General features: G+C 44.6%; 1 protein-coding gene across 4 annotated transcripts in view; it reads right to left on the bottom strand.

Annotated features, from left to right (window-relative positions):
* Positions 1-24,022, bottom strand: part of SLC24A4 (solute carrier family 24 member 4) — a 177,381-nt gene that overhangs the window by 8,665 nt on the left and 144,694 nt on the right. For all 4 annotated transcript variants that reach the window (XM_015144393.3, XM_015144394.3, XM_077941645.1 and 1 more), the window contains 4 exons: positions 9,092-9,258; positions 5,209-5,323; positions 640-752; positions 163-228 (listed from right to left, as the gene is read on the bottom strand). In XM_015144393.3, the coding sequence (XP_014999879.1) occupies positions 163-228; positions 640-752; positions 5,209-5,323; positions 9,092-9,258 (461 nt within the window). The remainder of the gene's footprint in view (positions 1-162; positions 229-639; positions 753-5,208; positions 5,324-9,091; positions 9,259-24,022) is intronic.

The following is a 24,022-nucleotide window of genomic DNA, read 5'->3' as shown; positions in this document are numbered from 1 at the left end:
AAGACTGGACTTGGTGTGTCTATGAATGTCTATGTTTTCTTGCCTTTATCTTTCATTACCAAGGGACGTGACAGGGGTGTTCAGAGTCACGTAAGTGACGAGGCGGAATCAGATGAAATCAAGTATGCATGAGGTATCTGTTTTGGAATTTTAAAGACTCACAGTGAGAGCGACAGAGCCCAGCAACAGGACCACGGAATAGACCAGCCCCCGGCTGTTGATCTTCACCTGGAAAATCAAACACACGTGTCCTGAGTCTCTTGACTGCTCAGAGCCAATCTATCCTGAAATCCCAGCGGGCCTGGGCTTTGATTGCCTGGGCCAATGCATTCCCTCGTCAGGAAAACACAGATGTTTACAGGTGACCACATGGTCATGGAGGGTCAGGGAAATATGGAATCAAGTCACAACCCTGCTCATCTGAGGAGACAGCCTGGGATGGGGACAGGCACGCCAGCAGGCTGAGATGAGGAGTGGAAGTTCAGACATCCCTAAGGTGCTCTAGAAGCTGCCATGGAAAATGGGTGTCTGAGTGCCAAGGAGAAGAGGAGGTCGTCTCCCAGAGCCTCTGGCTGGAACTGGGCCAACACCACTATCCTTCTGGGTAAAACACATCGGTTCAAGGTGAGAGGAACTTACTGTTGATCCGTAATTAACAACCATGGTCTGCAGGCCCCACGGTACGCCAAGTCCTACCAGGATGTCGAACACGTTGCTTCCTATGGTGTTGGAGACTGCCATGTCCCCAAGGCCTGCAGGGGACAACAACACATTTATTTTATAAGAGCAGGTCAGCAGAAGCCTGTATTCTTTCTCCTAACTGTTCGATCAGTGCCATTCCTTGGAAAGGAATTCCTTCTGCAAGGACCTTACATTTCTAAACCTTTTCGTAAGGCCTAAGATCCATGCCCTTCCTCAAGCCTAAAGGGGACAATTATGGGTTGACCGTAACCCTCCAAATATGTTGAAGTTCTAACCCTCAGTACCTAAGAATGTGGCTTTATTTGGAGATCGGGTCTTTATAGAGGTAACAGGTTAAAATTAGGTCTTTAGGGTCTTAATCCAATATGACTGGTGTCCTTATAAAAAGGAGAAATTTGGACACACAGGGAGAACCTCGGCAAAGATGAAGACAGCCAAGGACAGAGAGGCAAGAGGGGCCTGGAACAGATTCTCCTTCAGGCTTCTGGCCTCCGGAACCGCAAGACAATACACTTCCGTTGTGTACCGCACCCGGTTTGTGGGAACGACGGCCTAGCAGATGCATGCGGGGCCCTTTATGATCTCTCCTGCCGGGCTCATCAGCTGATGTTCTCTGAGGACTCCCAGCTGCTGTGTCTCACTTCATGCTCCCAGCTACCCTGGGCTGGAGGTCAGAGTGGGGCATCACCTCACGTGACAGAAGATGAAACAGGCTTGGGATGTGCCCAAGGTCACCCGGTCCAGCATCCTTTTTACCAAGCCTTGAAACATATTTGGGACCCAGGCAACAGCACCCACGACCCAGGCTGGGATCATAGGATGTCGGATTTTATGCCCTGGTAGTTTCTGAAGGGTGAGCTCTCTTTCCCCAACAAGGCTAGAAGCACATCAGAGGCAGGGGCTCATGTCCTCATCCTTCCCCTTCCTGTCCAACTGTCCAGTGTCCAGCTAGCCACACAATCAGGAAGTTAGTAACTGGAGAGGCATATAATTAAGAAAGCAAACTTTTATAAGTAAGATTCATACTGGCTGGAATCTGCCCTAACCCGGCCATTAAGCCATACTTCCACACCACTGTCCTAACCTGGCACACATACGCATGTTTTTGGAATGAATAAACCTGAAACCCAAATGCCTAGAACCACAACATTGCTTTGGTAGCTGGGACGTATGGCAGCCAACTCAGATCAGCACCCACACAGGCAGCCCATCTCTGTTTGACCGCCAGCCCACCTATGTTGCATAGCTAGGTCACCTCTTCCTCCCTGCTTGTTGCTGTCATCTGTTGACCCCTTACAATCCTCCTCCCAGCGTGCCCCAGGCACTGTTTTGAGTGACTTCAAAATCTCGGCAGCTTAGTCCTGTTAGGGGTGGCGTCTCTGGGAAACTGGCCATCTGGTCTCTCAGTGTCTGGTAAGATGCAGGAACGTGCAGCAACTGTTGTGGCCCAGTTAGTTGCACCTGGTGAAGAGGCAGGCACTCCAGCAGGTCAGGAGGGTAGAAAGGTGCCTGAGTTTGCAGAGGAGGGGATGAGTGGGTCTCAGGTTTGGTGGACTTCCTGCTCTGCACAAACGGGGCTGCCGGCAGCTGTGTGAGTCTTTGAGGACTTCTAGGGCAGTGCGACTCAAACTTTAGTGAGCACAGGAATCACCTGGAGGTCTTGTGAATATGCAGATTCTCATTCGGTGGATCTGGAGCAGGGCTTGGGAGTCTGCGTTTCTCATAAACTCCCAGGTCAAGCTGATGCTCTGGGCTAGGACCACGCTTTGTGCAGGGGGCCTGGAGGGAGGCCAGGATATGGTGCCTGTGGTTAGAGCACACGCTGCATGGCCTCCTGGTTTGTGCAGAAGGCTCTGAACAGTGGTTCCTGGATCTTTTGTCATCAGGAAGCTATTTTTTTTTTCTTTTTGAGACAGAATCTCCCTCTGTCACCTAGGCTGGAATGCAGTGGTTCACTGCAACATCCACCTCCTGGGTTAAAGTGATTCTCCTGCCTCAGCCTTCTGAGTAGCTGGGATTACAGGCGTGCACCACCACGCCTGGCTAATTTCTTTTATTTTCGGTAGGGGCAGGGTTTCACCATGTTGGCCAGGCTGGTCTCGAACTCCTGACCTCAGGTGATCCGTCCACCTTGGCCTCCCAAAGTGCTGGGATTACAGGCATGAGCCACCGCGCCCAGACAGGAAGCTATTTTTAACCATGTTTGTTGGAGTCCCTGTCAATCATCAATGTTACCCTGAGGACAATTACACACCCCCACTCCTGGCCTCACTCTTCCTCTTCCCAGCCCAGGGTAGCTGGGAGTATGAAGTGAGGCGCAGTGGCTGGGAGTCCTCAGAGAAGTACAGAAGTTTCTGTACTTCTACATTTCACTGTAGCCACTCTGAAATGATGTGCTGCTTCAGAGACCCATCTGTCCCTTGGTCCTAAAAGAGACCCTTTGTTGACCTTATTGGGACACTCCCCATTCCTGCAAGCCCTTAAACTTCCAGCATCCTGACATCCCTCCCTAGCCTGAACTCCAGGGCCAGTTGTTTAAACTGCACATTCCCTTGTCCCTTGACCTTCCACTGTGTCCACCCAGCTGACTCTGGCTAGGGATGAACTTGTCATCTGTGCACTGCTGGAGCCGGCATGACTGAATCCCACCAAGTTCATGTCGCTGAACGTCGGCTGGGTCCCTGGTGCTCACCAGCTTTCCTTGTACTCACTGTACTCGGCTGAGTACCCTGTCCCCATTCACGTCCATCTGGAACCTGTGAATGTGACTTTATTTGGAAATAGGGTCTTTGAGGATGTACTCAAATTAAGGTAAGGTCATACTGAATTAGGGTGGGTTCTAATCTGATGACTGGTGTCCTTATAAGGAGGAGGAAGTCTGCCGGGTGCAGTGGCTCATGCCTGTAATCCCAGCACTTTGGGAGGCTGACAGGTGGATCACTTGAGGCCAGGAGTTTGAGACCAGCCTGGCCAACATGGTGAAACCTTGTCTTTACTAAAAATACAAAACGTAGCTGGGTGTGGTGGCGATTGCCTGTAGTCCTGGTTACTCAGGAGGGTGAGGCAGGAGAACTGCTTGAACCCAGGAGGCAGAGGCTGCAGTAAGCCAAGATCATGCTACTGTACTCCAGCCTGGGTGACAAAGTGAGACTCCATCACAAAAAAAAAAAAAGAGGAAGAAGGAGGAGGGGAAGGAAGGAAGGAAGGAAGGAAGGAAAGAAGGAAGGAAGGAAAGAAGGAAGGAGAAGGAGGAAAAAGAGGAGGATGAAGAGGAGGAGGAGGGGGAGGAGGAGGAGGGGGAGGAGAAGGAGGAAGAGGAAGTCGACACAGACATACCAAGTGAAGAATGCGGTATGAAGGCAGAGGCAGAGATTGAAGTGATGCAGCTACAAGCCAGGGAGACCCAAGGATTGCGCGACCACTGGAAGCTAGGAAGGGGCAAGGAAGGGTCCTCTCCTAGAGCCTTCAAGGGACCATGGCCCTGCTGACACCTGGCTTTCAGACTTCTGGCTGCCAGAGCTGTGAGACAGTGAACTTCTGTCATTTGAAGGCACCCTGTTGTGGCACTTTCTTATGACTCCCTAGGGAACTAACATGCTCACATCAAAGGTCACTCAGTTAAATTCCATTCCTCCCTCAGCTGCTGTCCCTAACTGTCCCCATTCTCTGTAAGGGCCCTGCCTACCAGAAAACATACTCCCACTCGTCCTTTCCCCTCATCTCATGGTTTCTCAGGCACAACTCGCTAACCAACCAATCAACCCTTCATCTTGGAGGAATAAAATGTCCTGTCCCTCTTCTCAAAGCCAACCATTCTCTTTACGCACTGTTCTTTTCTCCTTTCTCCTGTGAGATTTTACGCCATTATTCACCCATCCCCATCCCTATACTTTCAAACTCTGTGCTGCGAGGAAGATCTGCGGATGTCCATGCTGGGATGCTACCTTGCTAGCAGAAAAGGAGAAGTCAGTAAAACCTGCTCTTGTTACAGCTCTTTTGTTCCACCATCAAAGCTCATACAGTCACTCCTTGTGTTGCTCAGCCCATGCCACGTAGTAAGCCCAAAACAAAAACCACCAAACAAACCAAAACATTACACACATTCTAGAGGTCAGAAGAAGAATGGGGAAGTTGGATATATAGGATGCCCATGCTTTGCCTTTCTTGGACCAGAATGTTTCTTGTTATTAGCTCATTTGCTGTATAAAGTTTGGGCTTGGCCTCTGTTCAATCTCACATTGACTGCTGACCTCAGAACATTTTTGTTTTTAAACAACCACTCTAGCAAAAGCTTCTAGATAGAGGTCTGGAGTTCATCTTGGTAGCATTCTCTCCGTGGATGGAATCTAATAAATGATGCTTTCTAGATGTCACAGTTTTTCTCCATAGTAGGACTTGACAACTGCCAGTCATAAGAGCCACAACTTGGTCAACTATAAGTCAGGCAGGGACGAGGATGCAGCGGCCTGCACTGCATGACTGTGAGGGCTGGGGCATAATCCATACCTTGTCTCGCGACAATTAAGCTGGCCATGCAGTCTGGAACACTTGTCCCTGCTGCCAGGAAAGTAATGCCCATGATGACATCTGGGATCCCAAGTGTGTATCCAATAATAGTCACCTGCAGTATGGGGGTTGGAGACACAAACTCTCAAACAACAGTGTATGGACCGAGGAAATATTGCTAGTATTAGAGACACTGTAAGCGTAGGAAATGGTGATGTTGGAATTACTGGGGCTGCCTCTTTTAAAAACAAAACAAAACAAAACAACACTGAACTACGAGGCTAAGAAGCCAAAAGACAGAAGGATGGAAGGAAGGAAGGTCTTGAGTGTGCACATACCATCCAGAGTGCTCAGGACCAGGGATGCCACATGAACCCTGCTTTACCCTGGACTTCATGCCCAGGCCCTCTGAGCCCTCTGACACTCAGGCTTCAGACAGGGAAGCAGATTCAAGTCCAGGGCCCTGGGGGCTGGTTTTGGCTCTGCCCTATCTGCATGACTTTACAGAAGTCATTTCTTCTCTTTAGTCCTCAGTTTCTCCAACTGCACAAGTGTTCTGGGGAAATGGACAATCCATTTCCAAGGCCTCTCCCTTTTGATACTGACATTCAAGAATCATTCTTCCAAAGCCTTGGGGGTGAGAGATGTATTAATAAAAGGTGGGGGTGTAGGGGATGGACAGATGGGTCTTCACTGCTTGCTGGAGCCTCGCCAGGACATAGCGAAAGTAAGCGCAGGGTGCTCAGGCGGGTACGCCTTGCATAGGCAGAGATCAAGGCTACCATGGGCACTGCCTTCTTTACAGACTTTTACTGTCAAGGCCATTCTATTCCCCCAAACTGAGGCTATCTGAAGTTCAAACCCATAGGTAAGAGTGCCCCAGTAAAGTGGTTCCTGTGACCCCAGGACCCTGGTTTAAGAAACATGGGTGGGGTTTATACATCAAGGTGGTGGGGGTTGGAGTGTCCTGTCTCACTGATAATTAGCAGAACTGATTTAATCATATGGTTATTTTCTATAACTAGAGAAGAAATTCACATATTCATTAATTTGATCTTCCTGAGTCTCACACCCACTCAAATGTCATGAAATGCTTTTTTTTTTTTTCACTTGTAATGTTGTTTTGGGAATACACTTCAGTAAGAGAAATCACTGGATCCTTTCTTTAAAATCTGAAGATGAACTGGCCTTTAATTCTATTCAGAAAATTTAAAAATTGCAAATCCAACTCACTTAAGGCACAGTTTTCATTCTCTGATTGTCATCTTTTTCTAGGGAAGTTTTTTTTTTTTTTTTTTTTGACAGGATCTTGCTCTGCTCCATAGCCCAGGCTGGAGTACAGTGGATTGACCACGGCTCACTGTGGCCTCAACCTCTCAGGTTTAAGCAATCCTCCCATCACAGCCTCCTGAGTAGCTGTAACTACAGGTGCATGCCACCACGCCTGGCTAATTTTTTAATTTTTTGTAGACACAGGGTCTTGCTATGTTGCCCAGGTTGGTCTCGAACTCCTGGGCTCAAGTGATCCTCCTGCCTTGGCCTCCCAAAGTGCTGGGATTACAGGTGTGTAAGCCACCACACCCAGCCTCTAGGGAGTTTAGATAGTAATTAATTCCAACTCTTCTTCCTCATCCCCCATATGGAGTGGGCTATGGAGACTTTAATCTTCATCATGGAAGCATGGAAACAGCATTGCTGCATCTCATGGTGAAAATGGCTAATATTTACTGTTATGAGCAATCAGCCATGCTGCAAACCCAAATTGCAATACCTGAACAAGAGGAAGTAAGATTAGGTTGAAATTGGGTATAGTGTATGCAACACTAATTCAACACAAGAAAGGCACTATAAGAAATCGCACTGCTTAGTGGCCAAACTGTGTATTATTCCGTGATGCTTATGATCATCTGACTGTTACCAGGTAATCACCCCTAATTGGCTGTTGGTTTCAATAAGTGGCTAACTACTGGATGCTTCTGACACGGTCTAACCAAACTGTTCTGGGCTGGGAGTAGTGTATGAAAGGGAGTGGTCAGGAGGGACATGAATGAGGTCCTGGGGGACTTGAATATTCAAGTGTTCCCATGTCCCGCATTCAGCTGAGCCAAGGCCAAGGTGTTCCAAGTGTGTGTGTCTGGGGCTGGGGCAGATGCTGGGGTCCTGAAGGCTTGGAGTTGTTCTGCCCCTCCTGAGTTACATGACTTGTTTCATTGACTAAAACACAATCAGAGTCCATCGTGGGCTTTCTTTTGGGATACAGAACTCTAAGCGGGTACCAGGAGAAAGGGAGAAAGGGAGCAGGCTGGGGGCAGTGCCTTCCACCAGCTGGTGTCTTGGGGAGGCTCTGCCACAGGGACAGGAGGGCTGCCGCACGAGTAGGTGTAAGGACACTCACAGAGGCTGGGGCAGGTCTCAGATCAGCCTGAGGAAGCATCTGAGATGAGGGAGGCGGCCAAAGGGTAGGATTTCAGGAAAGCACAGGCAAAATGGCTCCCATACACTGGTCAGAATCCCAGTAATGCTCTGGGAGGGATGGGGGAAGGTGTGATTGGGTTGCGGGGAGGGAAGAGACAGGATTGGCCAAATGCCTAGGAAGTGCTGGGCTCTCTTTTCATTCTCCCAATGGCCTTGTGAGAGCGATGATCACCCCACTTCATAGAGGGAGTCGCCAGCTTCCGTGGTTTGCAAGAGGTAGGGCTAGGATTCAGCGCTGTTCTCATGTGATCCAGGATCCTTTGTTCCCCACTAAACGACACGGTTTCTCTGGAGTTAAGGGAAAGGTGGCCTCTTGGCCAGCATGGAACATTTACTGGCCCTGCTGTCTCTCACATCAAGATTTCTTGCCTTCTCTGCTGCTGGTGTCAGGCATTAGGAGGAGAACAAAGGGACTTGATGCTAATTACTAGGGTGTAAGGGGCTGAGAGTGAGTTTCACAATCAACAGAACTGCAGCCATGCTGGAACTGCTTCCCTCTCTTTGCTCCTGGGAATGAGGAGAAGTGGGGACCCCATTAGGTGGTACACAGAAAGTGGGGAGGGAGGCTCCTGTGTGGCCTGACCCAGCCCAGCCCAGCTGATGAAAGGTTTATATGGGGACCTGTCCTGTGTGACCACAGGAGCTTATGAGGAGCTACACCAATGTCTCTCTGCCTGTAAAACTCCCATCCAATGAAATGTGAAAAGTCCAGTAGCAAACTGAGAGGCAGCTTACGGTAGTAGCTGAGATCATGGGCTTAGGAGATCAATACCTGGGTCCTAATCCTAACTCTAGCACTCACTAACTGTGTAACCTTGGGGAAATTACTCAATTTCTCTATGCCTCGATTTCCCCCATTTGTTAGATGGGGATAATAACACCCATCCCTTGGGGTTGTTATGAGGATAAGGAAGAGTTTATGTGAAGGACTTAAACCAGCATCCAGCACATCAGTGCAGGGAGGAGCATTCCTGGGCAGGAGCATGGAACAAGCTGCCTTGTGTTCAACCTCATCTCCCTTGACTCCAGTCTCCTTCCTTCACATTCCCTCAGGACCCTGGAAACCAAGAGGACTTGGTGATCATCCACCTGTCATACTGCTCTGCCTGTAACACCAGAGTGATTTAGGCTGCCTAAATTAGCACTGTGATTTAGGCTGCCTGTGTGAAGGTTGGTCTCCTTCCCTCACACTCAAAGGCAGGCACTGTGCTGTGTGTCTGCATCCCGGGTACCTGGCTCAGAGTCATGCACGTCATTCAAACCCTTTTCTACTGAGAAATACGCTGTGGTCAGTGAGGCCAGTGACTTGCCCAAAGGTGGCATAGCAGTACCTGTGGTTAGCCTTGAACTCAGTTCCCCACCTCTCCCTGGCTGTGCACACTGTCCACCCCCTGCTCCCGCCACTTACCAGCCACACCATGATATAGGAGAACACAGCAATCCACAGCGTGGCGGTGATGAAGGTGACCATGAAGAACTTCTCCCAGCGGGGCTTGCTGCAGTTGGGAATGGTGACGCACAGGAGGAAGATGAGGGGCCAGGTGAACACCCACTTGACCTTGTCCCCTCTGGCCTCTGCAGGGGGAAGGAGCAGAGCGAGAAAGGAGGGGGAGAGAAACACACTGGGTAACACACCTGCCAGTCTACCTGTCGGTTTAGTCTTCAAGCTAAATAAGAGAATGCCACCGATGTGACTCTAGGCAACTAACCTTGCAGAATCACAGAATTCCATAATGTCACCCTGGAAGTGGCAAGACAATTTAGTAAGTGCTTGTTGCTTGAATAACTTAAGTCATTCAAAATCCTTCATTTGACAGGACAAGGAAAGTGAGGCCCAGAGTGGGAACAGACTCACTCAGAGGAGCTGGAATGGGGATGTAAGTTATGGTTGGGCTTTGGAATCAGACAGCCCTGGACTGGAAGCCAAAGGACCTTGAGAATCCCAACTCTACTTCCTCCTCTGACAGTAATAGCTTACACGTAACAACAACGGGGCAGCAATAATCAACACAATCAGCATTTGCCATGTGCTGCGGGCACAGTGCTAAGTGCTTTGCATCTTATTGGTTTCTTCATGTGTTAAATGAGAAAGTTATCTCTTGGTTGTTGCAAGAATGATGTGACAGAGTGTACATAAAATACCCAGCACACAGGGCCTGGCACACAGCAGGTGCTTTGGAAATCTCAGCTCCTTTGTCCCAAGGTCATGTAGTCAAGACTGGTGCAAGACTAAACGTGTGCCCTGGCTGGCAGTCCAGATCTCACTGGCTCCTACCAAGGGAATCCAGAAACAATTCAATGGAGGAAAAGAGGCCTCATAAGCCATTGAGTGTAAGCATAGTTTCCTTAATAAGCCACTGAATATAGGTGTGCACATGCAGGTTAAAAACTGGCCTGCTCGTCAATGAAATGGTGGAGGAAGGACTTCTGCAATTTTTATTTTTTATAGAAGCTTTGAGAACAACAGCAAAAAATTGTCAGAATCAACTTTTTCAGAGCTCTGGAATTAACCTAAGGTTTGCAGCAATCCAGGGAATGTCTATTTAAAAAAAAAATCAGTTGGACCTTAGTAAGAACAGGGAACTCTGTGGAGTTTTAGCTTTCCCTATTTTTACTCCTTCTTGCCAGGTCTGGAGTAGCCTTGAAATCTAGCAGCATGCAACCACATTGAAAAACAGCAGGCTAGCAGCCACCAGAGGAGGCAGAACAAGGTTGGAGGACCTCCCAAGTTCATTACCATAGAATTGTTATTATTTGACCTATCTGATGCTTTCCTAGAAGACTCCACTTTCAAGGCTGCCTTTATTTTACCAGAATCTGAGCTTACCCAGTGTGAATAACTTTCTTCTTGGATGTGTTTGTCGAAAACAATTAGAGGAAATTATTAAATCATGTTGCTGGAAGTGGCAGATGACAGCTGGGACAAATAATAGGTTAACCAAAAAGCATAAAAGGAAAAGCTGGGGAACGAGACATCCATAGTGGGCTTTGAAAAGCCCCTAGATATCTCTGGGAATCTAACAGACCATGAGCATGCACAGGGCTGTGCCCAGGGTTCTTCACATGCTCAGGAAAGACTCGAGACTGCTGTAAGCTTTCACCTCTGCCTAACTGAGGCTCTGTGCAAATAAGAAGGAAAGGCTACTGCAGAGTTGTGAACTACCCGCCCAAGTGTTGGAGGCATGCCCCAAAATACATAGAGTCCCTTGGCAAAGACTGAGAGAATGACTGGATCCAGGAACCTAGGGAAGTCTCTGTCTAATCATTAGCTGACCTCTAGGCTAACCTAGCAGAGACTTCAGTGGCCACACACAACAAAGAACATGAATTTTACACAATTAGTTTAGAAAAGTCACTAAACAAGCAATAATAATAAAGAGTAACAACCACAAACCCTAGAACAGGAGACAATCTCCTGTTCTCCAACCACAATGGAACAGAATTAGAAACCAATAACAGAAGGAAAACTGGAAAATTCACTAATACAAGAGAAATGCAATAACATACTCCTAAATAAAGGGTCAAAGAAGAAAGCACAAAAAAATTAGAAAATACTTTGAGATGAATCAAAAAAAGTAACATACTAAAACTTATGGGATATAGTGAAAACAGTACTTAGAGAGGAATGTATAGCTGTAAAATACCTATATTAAAAAAGGGAAAGATCTCAAATCAATGACCAAACCTTTCTCCTTAAGAAAAATAAAAGAAGAGCAGAAAATGAAGTCCAAAGAAAGCAGAGGGAAGGAACAGAAAATCAAGGTTAGAGTGAAAATAAATGAAATAGAAAATAAAAAACAATACAAAGAATCAAAGAAATTGGAAAGTTGCCTCTTTGAAAAGATCAATACAATTGACAAACCTTTAGCTAGACTGACCAAGAAAAAAAGAGAGAAGACTCACATTACCAAAATCAGGAACAAAACAAGGACATCACTATAAACATTACAGAAATAAAACAAACTATTACGGAATACTGCAAACAATTCTAACAGACAAAATTCTACAAAGGTACAAACTACCAAAATTGACCCAGAAAGGAATAGAAAATCTGAAGAGACTTAAAACAAGATTGAAACAGCAATTAAAAATTTTACTTAACAATTAAGATTGAAAGCTATTACAACCCTCCCCTCCCCACCTCACTGCAAAATCAGGAACAAGATGAAGATATCTGCTCTTACTCCTTCAGCATTGAACTAGAGATTATAGCCAAGAAAATTAGGCAAGAAAAATAAGTAAAAGTGATTCAGATTGGAAAGGAAGAAGTAAAACTATCCCTATTTGTAGATGACATGATCTTGCATATAGAAAACTCTAAGGAACCCATAAAAAACTATTAGAACTAATAAACAAGTTCAGCCAATTTGTAAGATATGTAATAAATACACAAAATTCAGTTGTGTTTTATATATTAACAATCCAAAAATAAAATTAAGAAAGCAATTCCACGTACAATGCCATCAAAAATTTTAAAGACCTAACATTTATGCAACAAGAGTAGTAGAGGATTTGTATGCTGAAAACTACCAAACATCACTGGAAGAAATTAAAGAAGACCTAAATAAATGAGAAGAAATTCTGTTTATGAATTGGAAGGCTTAAAATGGTAAAGACGGTAATATTCCCCAAACTTATGTATACATTCAATGCAATCCCTATCAAAATCCCAGGTAGCTGAGCAGAAATTGACAAGCTGAGCCTAAAATTCATATGAAAATATAAGGAACCCCAAATAGCCAAAGCAATCTTGAAGAAAAAAATCAAAGCTGGGAAATTTACACACTGTGATTTTAAAACTTAGTACAAAGCTACAGTAATCAGGAGAGACTGCTACTGGAAGAATGAAATAAAATTCTGAGTCCAGAAATAAACCCAGATATTTAAGTGTTTATTTATGGACTCGACATTTACTGGCATAAGAATGGAATAAAATTTTGAATCCAGAAATAAACCCAGGCATTTAATATCTTGATATTTGACACGAGTATCAAGACAATTCAATAGGAAAACAATAATCTTTTCAACAAATGATGCAGAGACAGCTGGATACCCATAGGCAAAAGAATGAAACTGGTGCTTTATCTTATACCATGCACAAAAATTAAATAAGAAATGATTAAGACCTAAATATAAGAGCAACAACTATAAAACAACATGAGCACAGCTCTTTATGGCCTTGAATTGGGCAATGATTTCTTAAATGACACCAAAATCACAAGCAACAAAAGAATAAGTAAATTATATTTTATCAAAATTAAAAACTTTTGTGATTCACAGAATACTATTAAGAAAGTGAGGCTGGGGCTGGGCGTAGTGGCTTATGTCTGTAATCTCAGCACTTTGGAAGGCCAAGATGGGCAGATCACCTGAGGTTGGGAGTTCAAGACCAGCCTGGCCAACATGGTGAAACCCTGTCTCTACTAAAAATACAAAAATTAGCCGGGTGTGGTGGTGCACACCTGTAATCCCAGCTACTTGGGAGGTTGAAGCAGGATAATCACTTGAACCCAGAAGGCAGAGGTCATAGTGAGCTGAGATCACACCACTGCACTCCAGCCTGGGAGACAGAGCAAGGCTGTGTCAAGAAAGAAGAAAGAAAGAAAGAGAGAAAGAGAGAAAGAGAGAAAGGGAGGAAGGGAGGAAGGGAGGAAAGAAAGAGAAAAGCTGGGCACAGTGGCTCATGCCTATAATCCTGCGCTTTGAGAGGCCAAGGCGGGAGGACTGGTTGAGGCCAGGAGTTCAAGACCAGCCTGGGCAACATAGTGAGACCTCATCTCTACAAAAATACAAAAACTAGCTGGGCATGATGGCCTTTTAGTCTCAGCTACTTGGGAGGCTGAGGTGGGAGGACTGCTCTAGCCTGGGAGTTAGAGGCTGCAGTGAGCTGTGATTGCCATTGCACTGGGCAACAGAGTGTGGTCTTGTCTGGAAAAACAAAACAACAACAACAACAACGAAAAAAAGGAAAAGATAGACTGTGAAAATACTATCTATTAAACGGAAAAAACTTATTTTGCAAATAATATATCTGATAAGGGTCTATTGTACAAAATATATAAAGAACTCTTACTACTCGACAATTTAAAAAACCCAATTTTCTTAAAAAAGGCAAAGTGTTTGGACAGTTCTCCAAAGAAAATGGTCATTAGGAAAATGTAACTCAAGACGATTTCACAGCCACAAGTATTACTAGAATAAAAAAGATAAATAACAAGCATTGGTGAGGGTGTGGGAAAATAGGGACCTTCATACATTGCTGATAGGAATGTAAAATGGTTCAGCTGCTTTGGAAAACAGTCTGACAGTTTCTCAAAGAGTTTGACCCAGAAATTCTACTCCTAGTTCTACCCAAAAGGAATGAAAACATATGTCCACACAAAAACTTTTACTCAAATGTTCACAGCAGTATTATTTATAATAGCAAAAAATGAAAACAACCCAAATATTAACCAAGTGATGAATGGATAAACAAAATGTGGTATATAAACACAAAGGAATATTATTCAGCCATAAAAAGGAACACAGTACTGATACATGATACCACATGGACAAATCTTGTAAACACTACACAAAGTGAAAGAAGTCAGACACAAAAGGCCATATATTGTTAGATTCCATTTATATAAAATGTCAAGAATAGGAAATTCATAGAGACGGAAAGTAGATTAGTGGTTGCCAGGGGATAAAAGAGAAGAGGAATGGGCAATCATGCTTGTGGGACTATGAAAGTGGGATAATAAAAATATTCTAGAATTACATATTGGTGATGGCTGTGCAGCTCTGTGAATATAGCAAAAATCACGAATTACAGTTTATGAGGGTGAATTTTATGGCATATACATTATATCTCAATTTTAAAATTTGCAAAGTAGACTGGCACTAGCTGTGTTTGCTCTGTAATATTTGTGCTAGAATCTTCCTAAATCATTGAAAGTACTTTACTAAAAAAAAAAAATCAGCTGCTTATAATAATTAGCCAAGAGAATATGGTTAGCTTGAAATCAGCAAATCCATCGATCTCTTTCTAGATCTTTCTCTATATACACCTTTCTGTAGCTTACAGTCCCTGTACAAATGGCCAAAAGTTTTCCTGCCTTGATTGGTTTGTCCAAAATTCCAGGCTCTTCTCCTGTGAGTCCACATCCCAACTCATCTAGGTTGCTGAGGAAGGCCTAGGGCATTTCTAGAATTGACCGAAAACTCCATATGTAGAGGAAGAATTCGCTTTGGGGAATTGTAACCCTGGACACTTCAGTGCCCAGGAACGTCTTTGAGGGTATATACAAATGCCACAGCAGAAGGATAATGCTCTCATGTTCCCAGACACCAAATTGCATGAGGTGTTTGTCTTTTTCTTGCCTGGTATGGGTTTTGCATCGGTTTCAACATCCACCCCCATCTGGCCCCACCCAAGTGGCCAGTGTCATGGCCCACCGCTGTTCCCTAAGAAACAATGCTTCAACCGACCCATTCTATTGCTGTGCTTTTCAATTATTGGATGAGATCCAGGAGAGGATGGTGAAATCAATTTAGTGAAGGGCAACTAGCATTTTCTTTTTTTTAAAAAAAGTAGAAAATAGAGTTCCTGTACATAGTGAGAGTTCAATATTATTCTGGGAAACTGGTTTCCTTTTTATATTTCCAGGTATGTGTATAAAATATTCCTGTAGGTCACGGTCATGGTGTGGAAACCTTCCATGGTGCTCGTGCTGGTCTCTGTTTCATTGCTAGTGCTGTGCAATCCTCTCAACCCTCAGCCTTCCATCCATTTGGTCTCTCTTCAGCCTCCCCAATGTTCTGACTCTTCTGAAAAGCCGTTAACCCCACCAGCCCATGGTGACCTCTCCCTTCTGTAAATTCTTTGCTTTTTAAGAATTTATGAATTATTGAAACTCTACCCAAGTTGACCCATAGCCTTACTGCTTGAATCTGCCATCTCTACCTCTCCTGGCTGGGTTGCAAGCATAGCTGGTAACAGCTCCTGGTGCCTTCTGCACCAGTGTGGACCATACAATTAGCAGGAGGTGGTATTCTAACCGCCTGCTCTGCATAATTGGGTGTTTTGTTTACTGCCATGTTACCTAATTGTTCTGCATTTTGAAGCCCAGTGCTCAAAGGCCGAAAACAAGGCAAACAATGGTAAAGCTCTGGCATCTGATTTGGTTCAAATCCAGTTGACTAGCTCATCAGCTGTGGGTCACTGGGCCAGCAGTCCCCATGAAACTCATTTCCTTACTGTAAAATGGGGGGTGACAACAGTACACGGGGGACTTGGGAATATGATACTATTTGTCAATAGGAGGTCACAGAAGAGTCTCAGTAAATGGCACATCTTACCATTACTATCAGGGCCATATATCAATACAGACACAGTTTCAGATATAGGCTGGGTGCAGTGGCTCACACCTGTAATCCTAGTGCTTTGGGAGGCCAAGGCAGGTGGATCACTTGAGGTCAGGAGTTTGAGACCAGCCTGGCCAACTAGTGAAACCCCATCTCTACTGAAAAAAATATATATATATATATGTAGGCCGGGTGTGGTGGCTCACGCCTGTAATCCCAACACTTTGGAAGGCCGAGGTGGGTGGATCACCTGAGGTTGGGAGTTTGAGACCAGCCTGACCCACAGGAAGAAACCCCATCTCTACTAAAAATACAGAATTAGCTGGGCTTGGTGGCGCATGCCTATAATCCCAGCTACTTGGGAAGGCTGAGGCAGGAGAATCCCTTGAACCTGGGAGGCAGAGGTTGTGGTGAGCCGAGATCGTGCCATTGCACTCCAGCCTGGGCAACAAGAGCAAAACTCCATCTCAAAAAAAAAAAAAAATATACACACACACACACACACACACACACACACACACACACACACACATATATACATACACATATACATATACACAAAAATTAGCCGGGCGTGGTGGTGGTGGGTGCCTGTAATCCCAGCTACTTGGGAGGCTGGAGGCAGGAGAATCTCTTGAACCCAGGAGGTGGAGGTTGCAGTGAGCCGAGATCACACCATTGCACTCCAGCCTGGGCGATAGAGCGAGACTCTGTCTCAAACGAAAACAACAACAAAACAAATATGGCATGGAGTTGTCAGCCCAAAGCTCTCAATGTCTGGCTTGGAAGAAAGTCACTTGTATGAGTTCTGAAGCTAGACTGGAAGCCCCTTGCAGGCAAGCGCCTGCTGGATTCTTGCACGGCTGTGGAAGACAGCAGAGCCCCCAGCCCAGCCCCTGACCCATGGCACTACTCAACACATATTAAATGCATGGGAGGCTACAAGGGCTCCCTCAGAATCAGGAAAAGATCATCTGAACATAACATGTTTTTAAAACCCCACATAATGAATGTGATCATCACCATTTGAAAGCTCATTAGCAGCAAGGAAGCCCCAAATATTATGCTGATAAAGTTAGATATTTCCTGAACTTATGCCAAGGGACAAGATGACCAGGAAACATGACTGGAATGGAAAAGTTAAGAGAACCCAGTTGCACTCGATCAAGGTAAAGAGGTATGGACAGCCTTGAAAACTGTCCCAGCCTTTGATGGTGCCTACAGAGGTGCGTGGGTACAAGAGTCCTGATTCAGTAAGAATCCCAGGACACCTCTGGCAGAACCAGCCCAGCTCCCCTGATGAGGGGATATTTTCTCCCAGGCACGTTTGTGCTCCTGCCTGTGACTAGCCCAAGGGTAGTTCTAATCAGACTGAGTCAGTCAGAGCCTGTCTCTGAGGATGCTGAAATTGGAACCAATTTCAACATGTGCATGTGGCTAAAACTGTGAAATCAGGAGAGGAGAGGCAGAGGCAGCAGGTCTGAGGGGCAGGAGATGAATGAGGGACAGAGATGAGCATGGGGAGATAGGGGCTGTCCAATCACGTTTCCTGGTTCCAGTTGTCCTCAGACTCATCCACACCTCTGCCCTGGCTCCAGGAAACACCTCTGTATGTTTCTCATAAAGTCCCCTTTCCTACTGAAACCAAGATCTAGCTAATTTTTGATACTTGTAACCAGAGAGTCCTAAGCAATAGAGTTATGAAGACAGAAACAGCAGGGCAGCAGAGAGAGGCTTTTCAATCCGCGCTAGCCAAGAGCATCTTGCTCCTTGGTTTAATTCTGAGCTCATCATGCAACCTCCTGCCCCAGGATTCAGTCTCCCGAGCAGACTTGCCCACCAGGCTGGGCCTTGGCCGCCTCATCCTCCAAATGAGAGACTGAGACTAAACCAGTTGTTCTCAAAACCAACTGAACAGCCACATCACCTGGGGGGCTTGTTCACACACAGATTTCTGAGTCCTAGCAACATCCTGAAGGTTCTGCTTTCAAGTCTTCAAGTCCTAAGTTCATGCTCAAATGCACACTCTTTGCCAAACCCACATCTAACGTGTTTTTAAATGCAGCCAGAATTTGTTTTAATCGGGTATGGTGAGACACAGAGGTATAGAAATGATGGTCATGGAAAAAAAAAAAAGGTTTTGTACTCACAAAAACTAGAAACAGGAGGCAAGGTGTGCCACATGGGGCCACATGAGGAAGCACCAGTGCTGGTGAGAAGGCACAAGGAGTGAGAGGCAAGCGTGGGCAAAAGCCTTTATTGTGGCTTCCACGGGGCAAGGGAGGGTGAGTATGCAGCCTTAGAACTGAGTAACTTCTACAGGCTGGTGGGAATGTCAACTAGGACAATCAGTACGGAAAACAGTGTGGAGATTCCTTAAAGAACAAAAAGTAGATCTACCATTTCATCCAGCAATCCCACTCCTGGGTATCTACTCAGAGGAAAAGAAGTCATTATATGAAAAAGCTACTTGCATGTTTATGGCAGCACAATTTGCAATTGCAAAAATGTGGAATCAGCCCAAATGCTCATCAATTAATGGGTGGATAAAGAAATTGTGGTGTATATATATATATATACACACACACACACACATATATATGTATCTATATATGTGTATACATATATATATATCTATATATGTGTATACATATATATATATATATGATGGAATACTACTCAGCCATAAAAAAAGAATGAATTAATGGCATTCACAGCAACCTGGATGGGATTGGGGACTATTATTCTAAGTGAAGTAACTCAGGAATGGAAACCAAACATCGTATGTTCTCACTCATAAGTGGGAGCTAAGCTATAAGGATCCAAAGGCATAAGAATGATACAGTGGACTTTGGGGCCTCGGGGGGAAAGGGTGGGAAGGGGTGAGGGATAAAAGATGACAAATTGGGTTCAGTATATACTGCGTGGGTGATGGGTGCACCAAAATCTCACAAATCACTACTAAAGAACTTTCTCATGTAACCAAATACCACCTGTTCCCCCACAACTTACGGAAATGAAACATTTTTAAAAAGAGAACTGAATAACTTCAGGGAGCTCTGGGGCTGAACCTGGTTGTCTGTACCTTGCCCTGGGATGACTAAGGCAGAGAGGAATGTTGCCTCCTAGACTATAAGAGCCAGATGGAGGAGGCAGTTCAGAGTAGGGCTTTGGATTGATTGGTTTGCACATGAAATTCATGCTCCCAGCAGGCAGCCGTTTGCTATCTATAAGAACTGAAGGGCCCTGGGAAGGGCAGTTTCTCCCCAGGCAGGGAGGCCTCAGATACCAGAGCATCAAGAATATAGAAAATAAGAACATAGACTTAAAACCTACTGTTAACTTCATAAAGTGACTTTCAGGTCTATACATCAGCCAACTGAGAGCTTTGCTAATGTGAATTGGTCTCTCAAGATTTTGGGCAATTCTAGGTCGTAGAGGCATTCATTGTTCTCATCTGGCTAGCATCCATTCCCCTTTAATGGTAACAGCATGCCAATTTTCCTTTAGGGAACCAACCCTCTATTCCACATTAAATTCATGTAGTTTAGACAGGGTGGACTCCCCTCCTTGATGTCTGGGTGGGTATGAGAGTCAAGTTGGCTAATCATGTATGCCATAATATTTAGTGTGTTCATTCCCCATGCTAGCAACTATTGTAGGTACTGGCACTCCGACACAGGACTTCTAGACTTCCTGGTATTATGGGGTTACATAGGCTCTGGGTTGGGTGTGTAATATAACAAGGGTCAACCTTCAGAATTCTGCCAAGAATCACTGCCTCTAATACCCATTGCCCTTTCCTCCTTACTAACAGAACTCTCTTTTCCTTGAGACCATAGGTTCCCAGCTAAAAATCTTAATATCCTAGGCTTCCTTGCAGGTAGTGGTGGCTATGGACAGTTCTGGACCATGAGATGCAAATTAAAGTCTACTTGGTGGAGCTTCCAGGAAAGTTATTCTCTTCTGGATAAGGAGAAGGAGGCCCAGTAGTATGAGGCTCCTGCCCTTTGTCCTCCTTGTGCCTGCCAGGAGTAGGGAGTCACTGGAGTTGCAGAAGCCAGTGGGCAACCTCGGGGCAAAAGCCACCAACTGAGTATGGACAACAGTAATGGGATACTGATGACAGAGCTGCGGGATTCCCTACTCTCAGGACTTCTTGTTACGTGAGAAAAATAAAATCCTTGAGTGTAAGGCTCTGTCACTTGAGTATTCTGTTACATGCAGCTGAATGCAATCCTTAACTTAAGAGACAGAGGCACCATCTGTGCATGGGGCTAACCCAATGGGATGTAAGCTTAGATGGAGGAAAGCCAACACAGGGATAAAGCCAACCCAGGGGAAAGCAATGCTGAGATGGATGGTGTCTTGTCGTTTCCTCTGAACCCTGGGTCCAGCCTTGCCAGAAAGCAGACTTTCTCAGGGAACCTGCCACCATGTGAACTTTTTGGCTTAAACCAGCCTGAATAGGGGTTCTTTAACATTAGGGGTCTGGACTAATTCATGTGTGAAATAATAGAGTTTTGGGAGCTGCAGAGGTGATGAGACAATGTCTACACTGATGGACATTCCTCCCTACACTATTGGGAACCCCTCCTGGCCCCCCACTTCCATCTCGTTGGGTGCAATATTGGAGTGAAATGTTCATCACAGACTCCGACTGACATGCAAACATCAACAAGAGAAAGGAGGGCTGCCGTCATTTCTTTTACTAAGCTCTCAGATTTCTCTTTTGAAGTAGAAAATTACAATTTAATTTTGTGAAAAAAAAGTCTTGAAACAAACTGTAACAAAACAGATGGCTAATCAGACTGGAGAAAAAAATTAAGAATAGATGCAGTTGCTGATGAAAAACCTCAAGCAAATTAATGTGGACAGTGAACGAATTCCATATTCCAATTAAGGGAGTGGTTAACCTGTGGTTCGCGGGGATGCATGCATCACTGGATGATGTAGAGTAGATTTGCATGGGCCTGGGAGCTCAGAGCACTTATATGACCTGGACAGCAGAGATTCCGAAGCAATGGTTCTCAAATTTGAGTGTAAGTCAGAATCCCTGGAAAGCCTGTTAGATCACTACACTCACAATGATTTGGCAAGACTAGAGGAGAAGGGAGTTCCAAGAATTTGTGTTTCTAACAAGTTACCAGGTGCAGCTGATGCTAAAAGTCCCAGGACCACACTTTGAGAACCACCACTCTAGAATAACTCCAGTTAAAAGCAATTGAGATATAATTAACATATCATAAAATTCACCCATTTAGAATGTGCAAGCAGGCAGGTTTTAGCATATTAGAAAGTTGTGTAACTATGACTATATAAGTCCAGAAGATTTTCATTGCCCCAGTGGAAACCCTGAGCCATTAGCGGTCATTCCCATTCCTCATCTCCTCCAGCCTCTGGTAACCACTAATTAATTTTTTGTCTCTATAGATTTATTTTGGGCATTCCATATAAATGGAATTGTAACATGTGGGCTTTTGTGTCTGGCTTTCACTGACTATATATTTCCTAGGCTCATCCATATTGTAGCATCTATCAGTACACCATTCCTTTTTAGGGCTGAATAATATTCTATTACATGGATATACCACATTTCATTTATCCATTCTTCACTTAATGGATATTTGAATTGTTCTACTTTTTGGCAATTATGAATAATGCTGCTTTGAACTCTTGTGTATAAGTTTGTGTGTGGACATATATTTTCATCCCTCTTAAATACAGAACTAAGAGAGGAGTTGTTGGGTCATATGGTGACTCTATGTTTAACTTTTTTTTTTTTTTTTTTTTGAGATGGAGTCTCGCTCTGTCACCCAGGCTGGAGTGCAGTGGCATGATCTCAGCTCACTGCGAGCTCCACCTCCCGGGTTCACGCCATTCTCCTGCCTCAGCCTCCCAAGTAGCTGGGACTACAGGTGCCCGCCACCTCGCCCAGCTAATTTTTTTGTATTTTTAGTTGAGATGGGGTTTCACTGTGTTAGCCAGAATGGTCTTGATCTCCTGACCTCGGGAGCTGCCCGCCTCGGACTCCCAAAGTGCTGGGATTACAGGCGTGAGCCACCGTCCCCGGCCTACATTTAACTTTTTGAGGAATTGTCAGGCTGTTTTCCAAAGCAGCAGCACTACTTACATTTCCACCAGCAATGTGTGAGGGCTCCAATTTTCCTATCTCCTCACCAATATTTGTTATTGTCTACCTTTTCTGGATTATCCCCATTCTAGTAGGTGTGAAATGGCATCTTATCATGATATCTCATTTAGATTTGCATTTCTCTAATGACTAATTATGTGAGCATCTTTGCATACCCTTATTAGCCATTTGTATAATCTGCTTTGGAGAAATGTCTATTCAAATCTTTTGTCCACTTTCAAACTGAATTGTCTTTTATTGTTGAGTTTTAAGTCACACACACACACACACACACACACACACACACACACACCCCACACTCTACATGATTTGCAAATGTTTTCTCCCATTCTGTGGTTAGAAACTGTTGGCTAATGCAAGGTCATAAATATGTATACTTATGTTTTCCTCTAAGAGTTTTATATTTTTAGCTATTATATTTAGGTTTTTGTTTCATATCGAGTTAACTTTTCTATATAGTGAGCAGTAGGGGTCAGTCTTCTTTTCAGTGTGGTTATCCAGTTGTCCTAGCACCATTTGTTGAAAAGACTATTATTTCCCCTAGTGAATTGTCATTACCCTTGTCAAAAGCTAATTGGCCTGAAATGTAAAGGTGCATTTCAGGACTTCCATTTGTATTTCATTAATCTATATGTCTATCCTTATGCCAGTGCCAGACAATCTTGATTACTCTATCTTTGTAGTAAGTTTGAAGGCAGAAGTATGAATTCTCCAACTTTGTTCTTTTTAAAGACTGTTTTGGCTATTCTGGGTCCCCTGTATTTCCATATGAATTTTAGGATCAGCTTGTCAGTTTCTGCAAAAAAGTCAGCTGGGGTTTTGATAAGGATTGCATTAAATCTGATCGATCTGAGGACTATTATTTTTAAAACGTTAAGTCTTCTAACCCTTGAACACAGGACATCTTCCCATTTATTTGATTGTCTTTAATTTCTTTCTATGATGTTTTGTAATTCAGTATACAAGTCTTGTACTGCTTTTGCTAAATTTACTCCTAAGTATTTTATTCTTTTAAATGCTATTGTAAATGGGATTGTTTAATATCATTTTCAGATTGTTAATGACTAAGGTGTTAAAATACAACTGAATTGTATATATTGATCTTGTATCCTGCATGTTTATTAACTCTAATAGTGTTATTTTTGTGTGGGTTCCTTAGGATTTTCTATACAGAAGATTATGTCATCCATGAATTCAGAAAGTTTTACTGCTTCCTTTCTCATCTGGGTGCCTGTTTCCTTTTCCTGCCTATTTGCCCTGGCTAGAGTCTTCAGCATATTGTTGAATAGAAGCAACGAGGCACTACGTTCAGCAGGGCTGGGGGATGATGGGTTTTGCTGCAGCATCAGCACACCCCGTAAACTTATTTTTAAAAGCCCCCCTTATAGCATAAGGAAGCTTGTGTGGGCTTCTGTGCTGGCCTGTGAAGATCTGTTGGGTGGGCTTCTGTGCTGGCATGTGAAGATCTTTTGCGTGGGCTTCTGTGCTGGCCTATGAAGATCCACTGGGTGGGCTTCTGTCGCTGGTATTCTGTTCAGGACCCTGATACATGGTCCTAGGCAGGCCTTTACCTTCTACTTCTCCTCCCAGCACATGCGGCACTGCACTGGCCTGGCTGGAGGGGCAACATGGAGTGAATTTCTAGGGCAAGTGCCCTGGATGGTTCTGTTTGGTCGACACTGTCCCTTGAGCAAGTCACTGCCCCTCTCTGTCCCTCAGCTTCCCACCTTGGAATATAAGAAAACTAGTCTAAAAATTCCCAAGACCCACTTTTAACTCTTGTTTTGCTCCTGATCTTAGGGGAAAGATTTTAGTCTTTCGCCAGTAAGTATGATGTTA

The sequence above is a fragment of the Macaca mulatta genome, chromosome 7 (assembly GCF_049350105.2).
Source record: "Macaca mulatta isolate MMU2019108-1 chromosome 7, T2T-MMU8v2.0, whole genome shotgun sequence".
In the NCBI taxonomy this organism is placed as follows: domain Eukaryota; kingdom Metazoa; phylum Chordata; class Mammalia; order Primates; family Cercopithecidae; genus Macaca; species Macaca mulatta.
The sequence above is the reverse complement of the archived record's forward strand: the minus strand, read 5'-3'. Positions and strand labels throughout refer to the sequence as shown.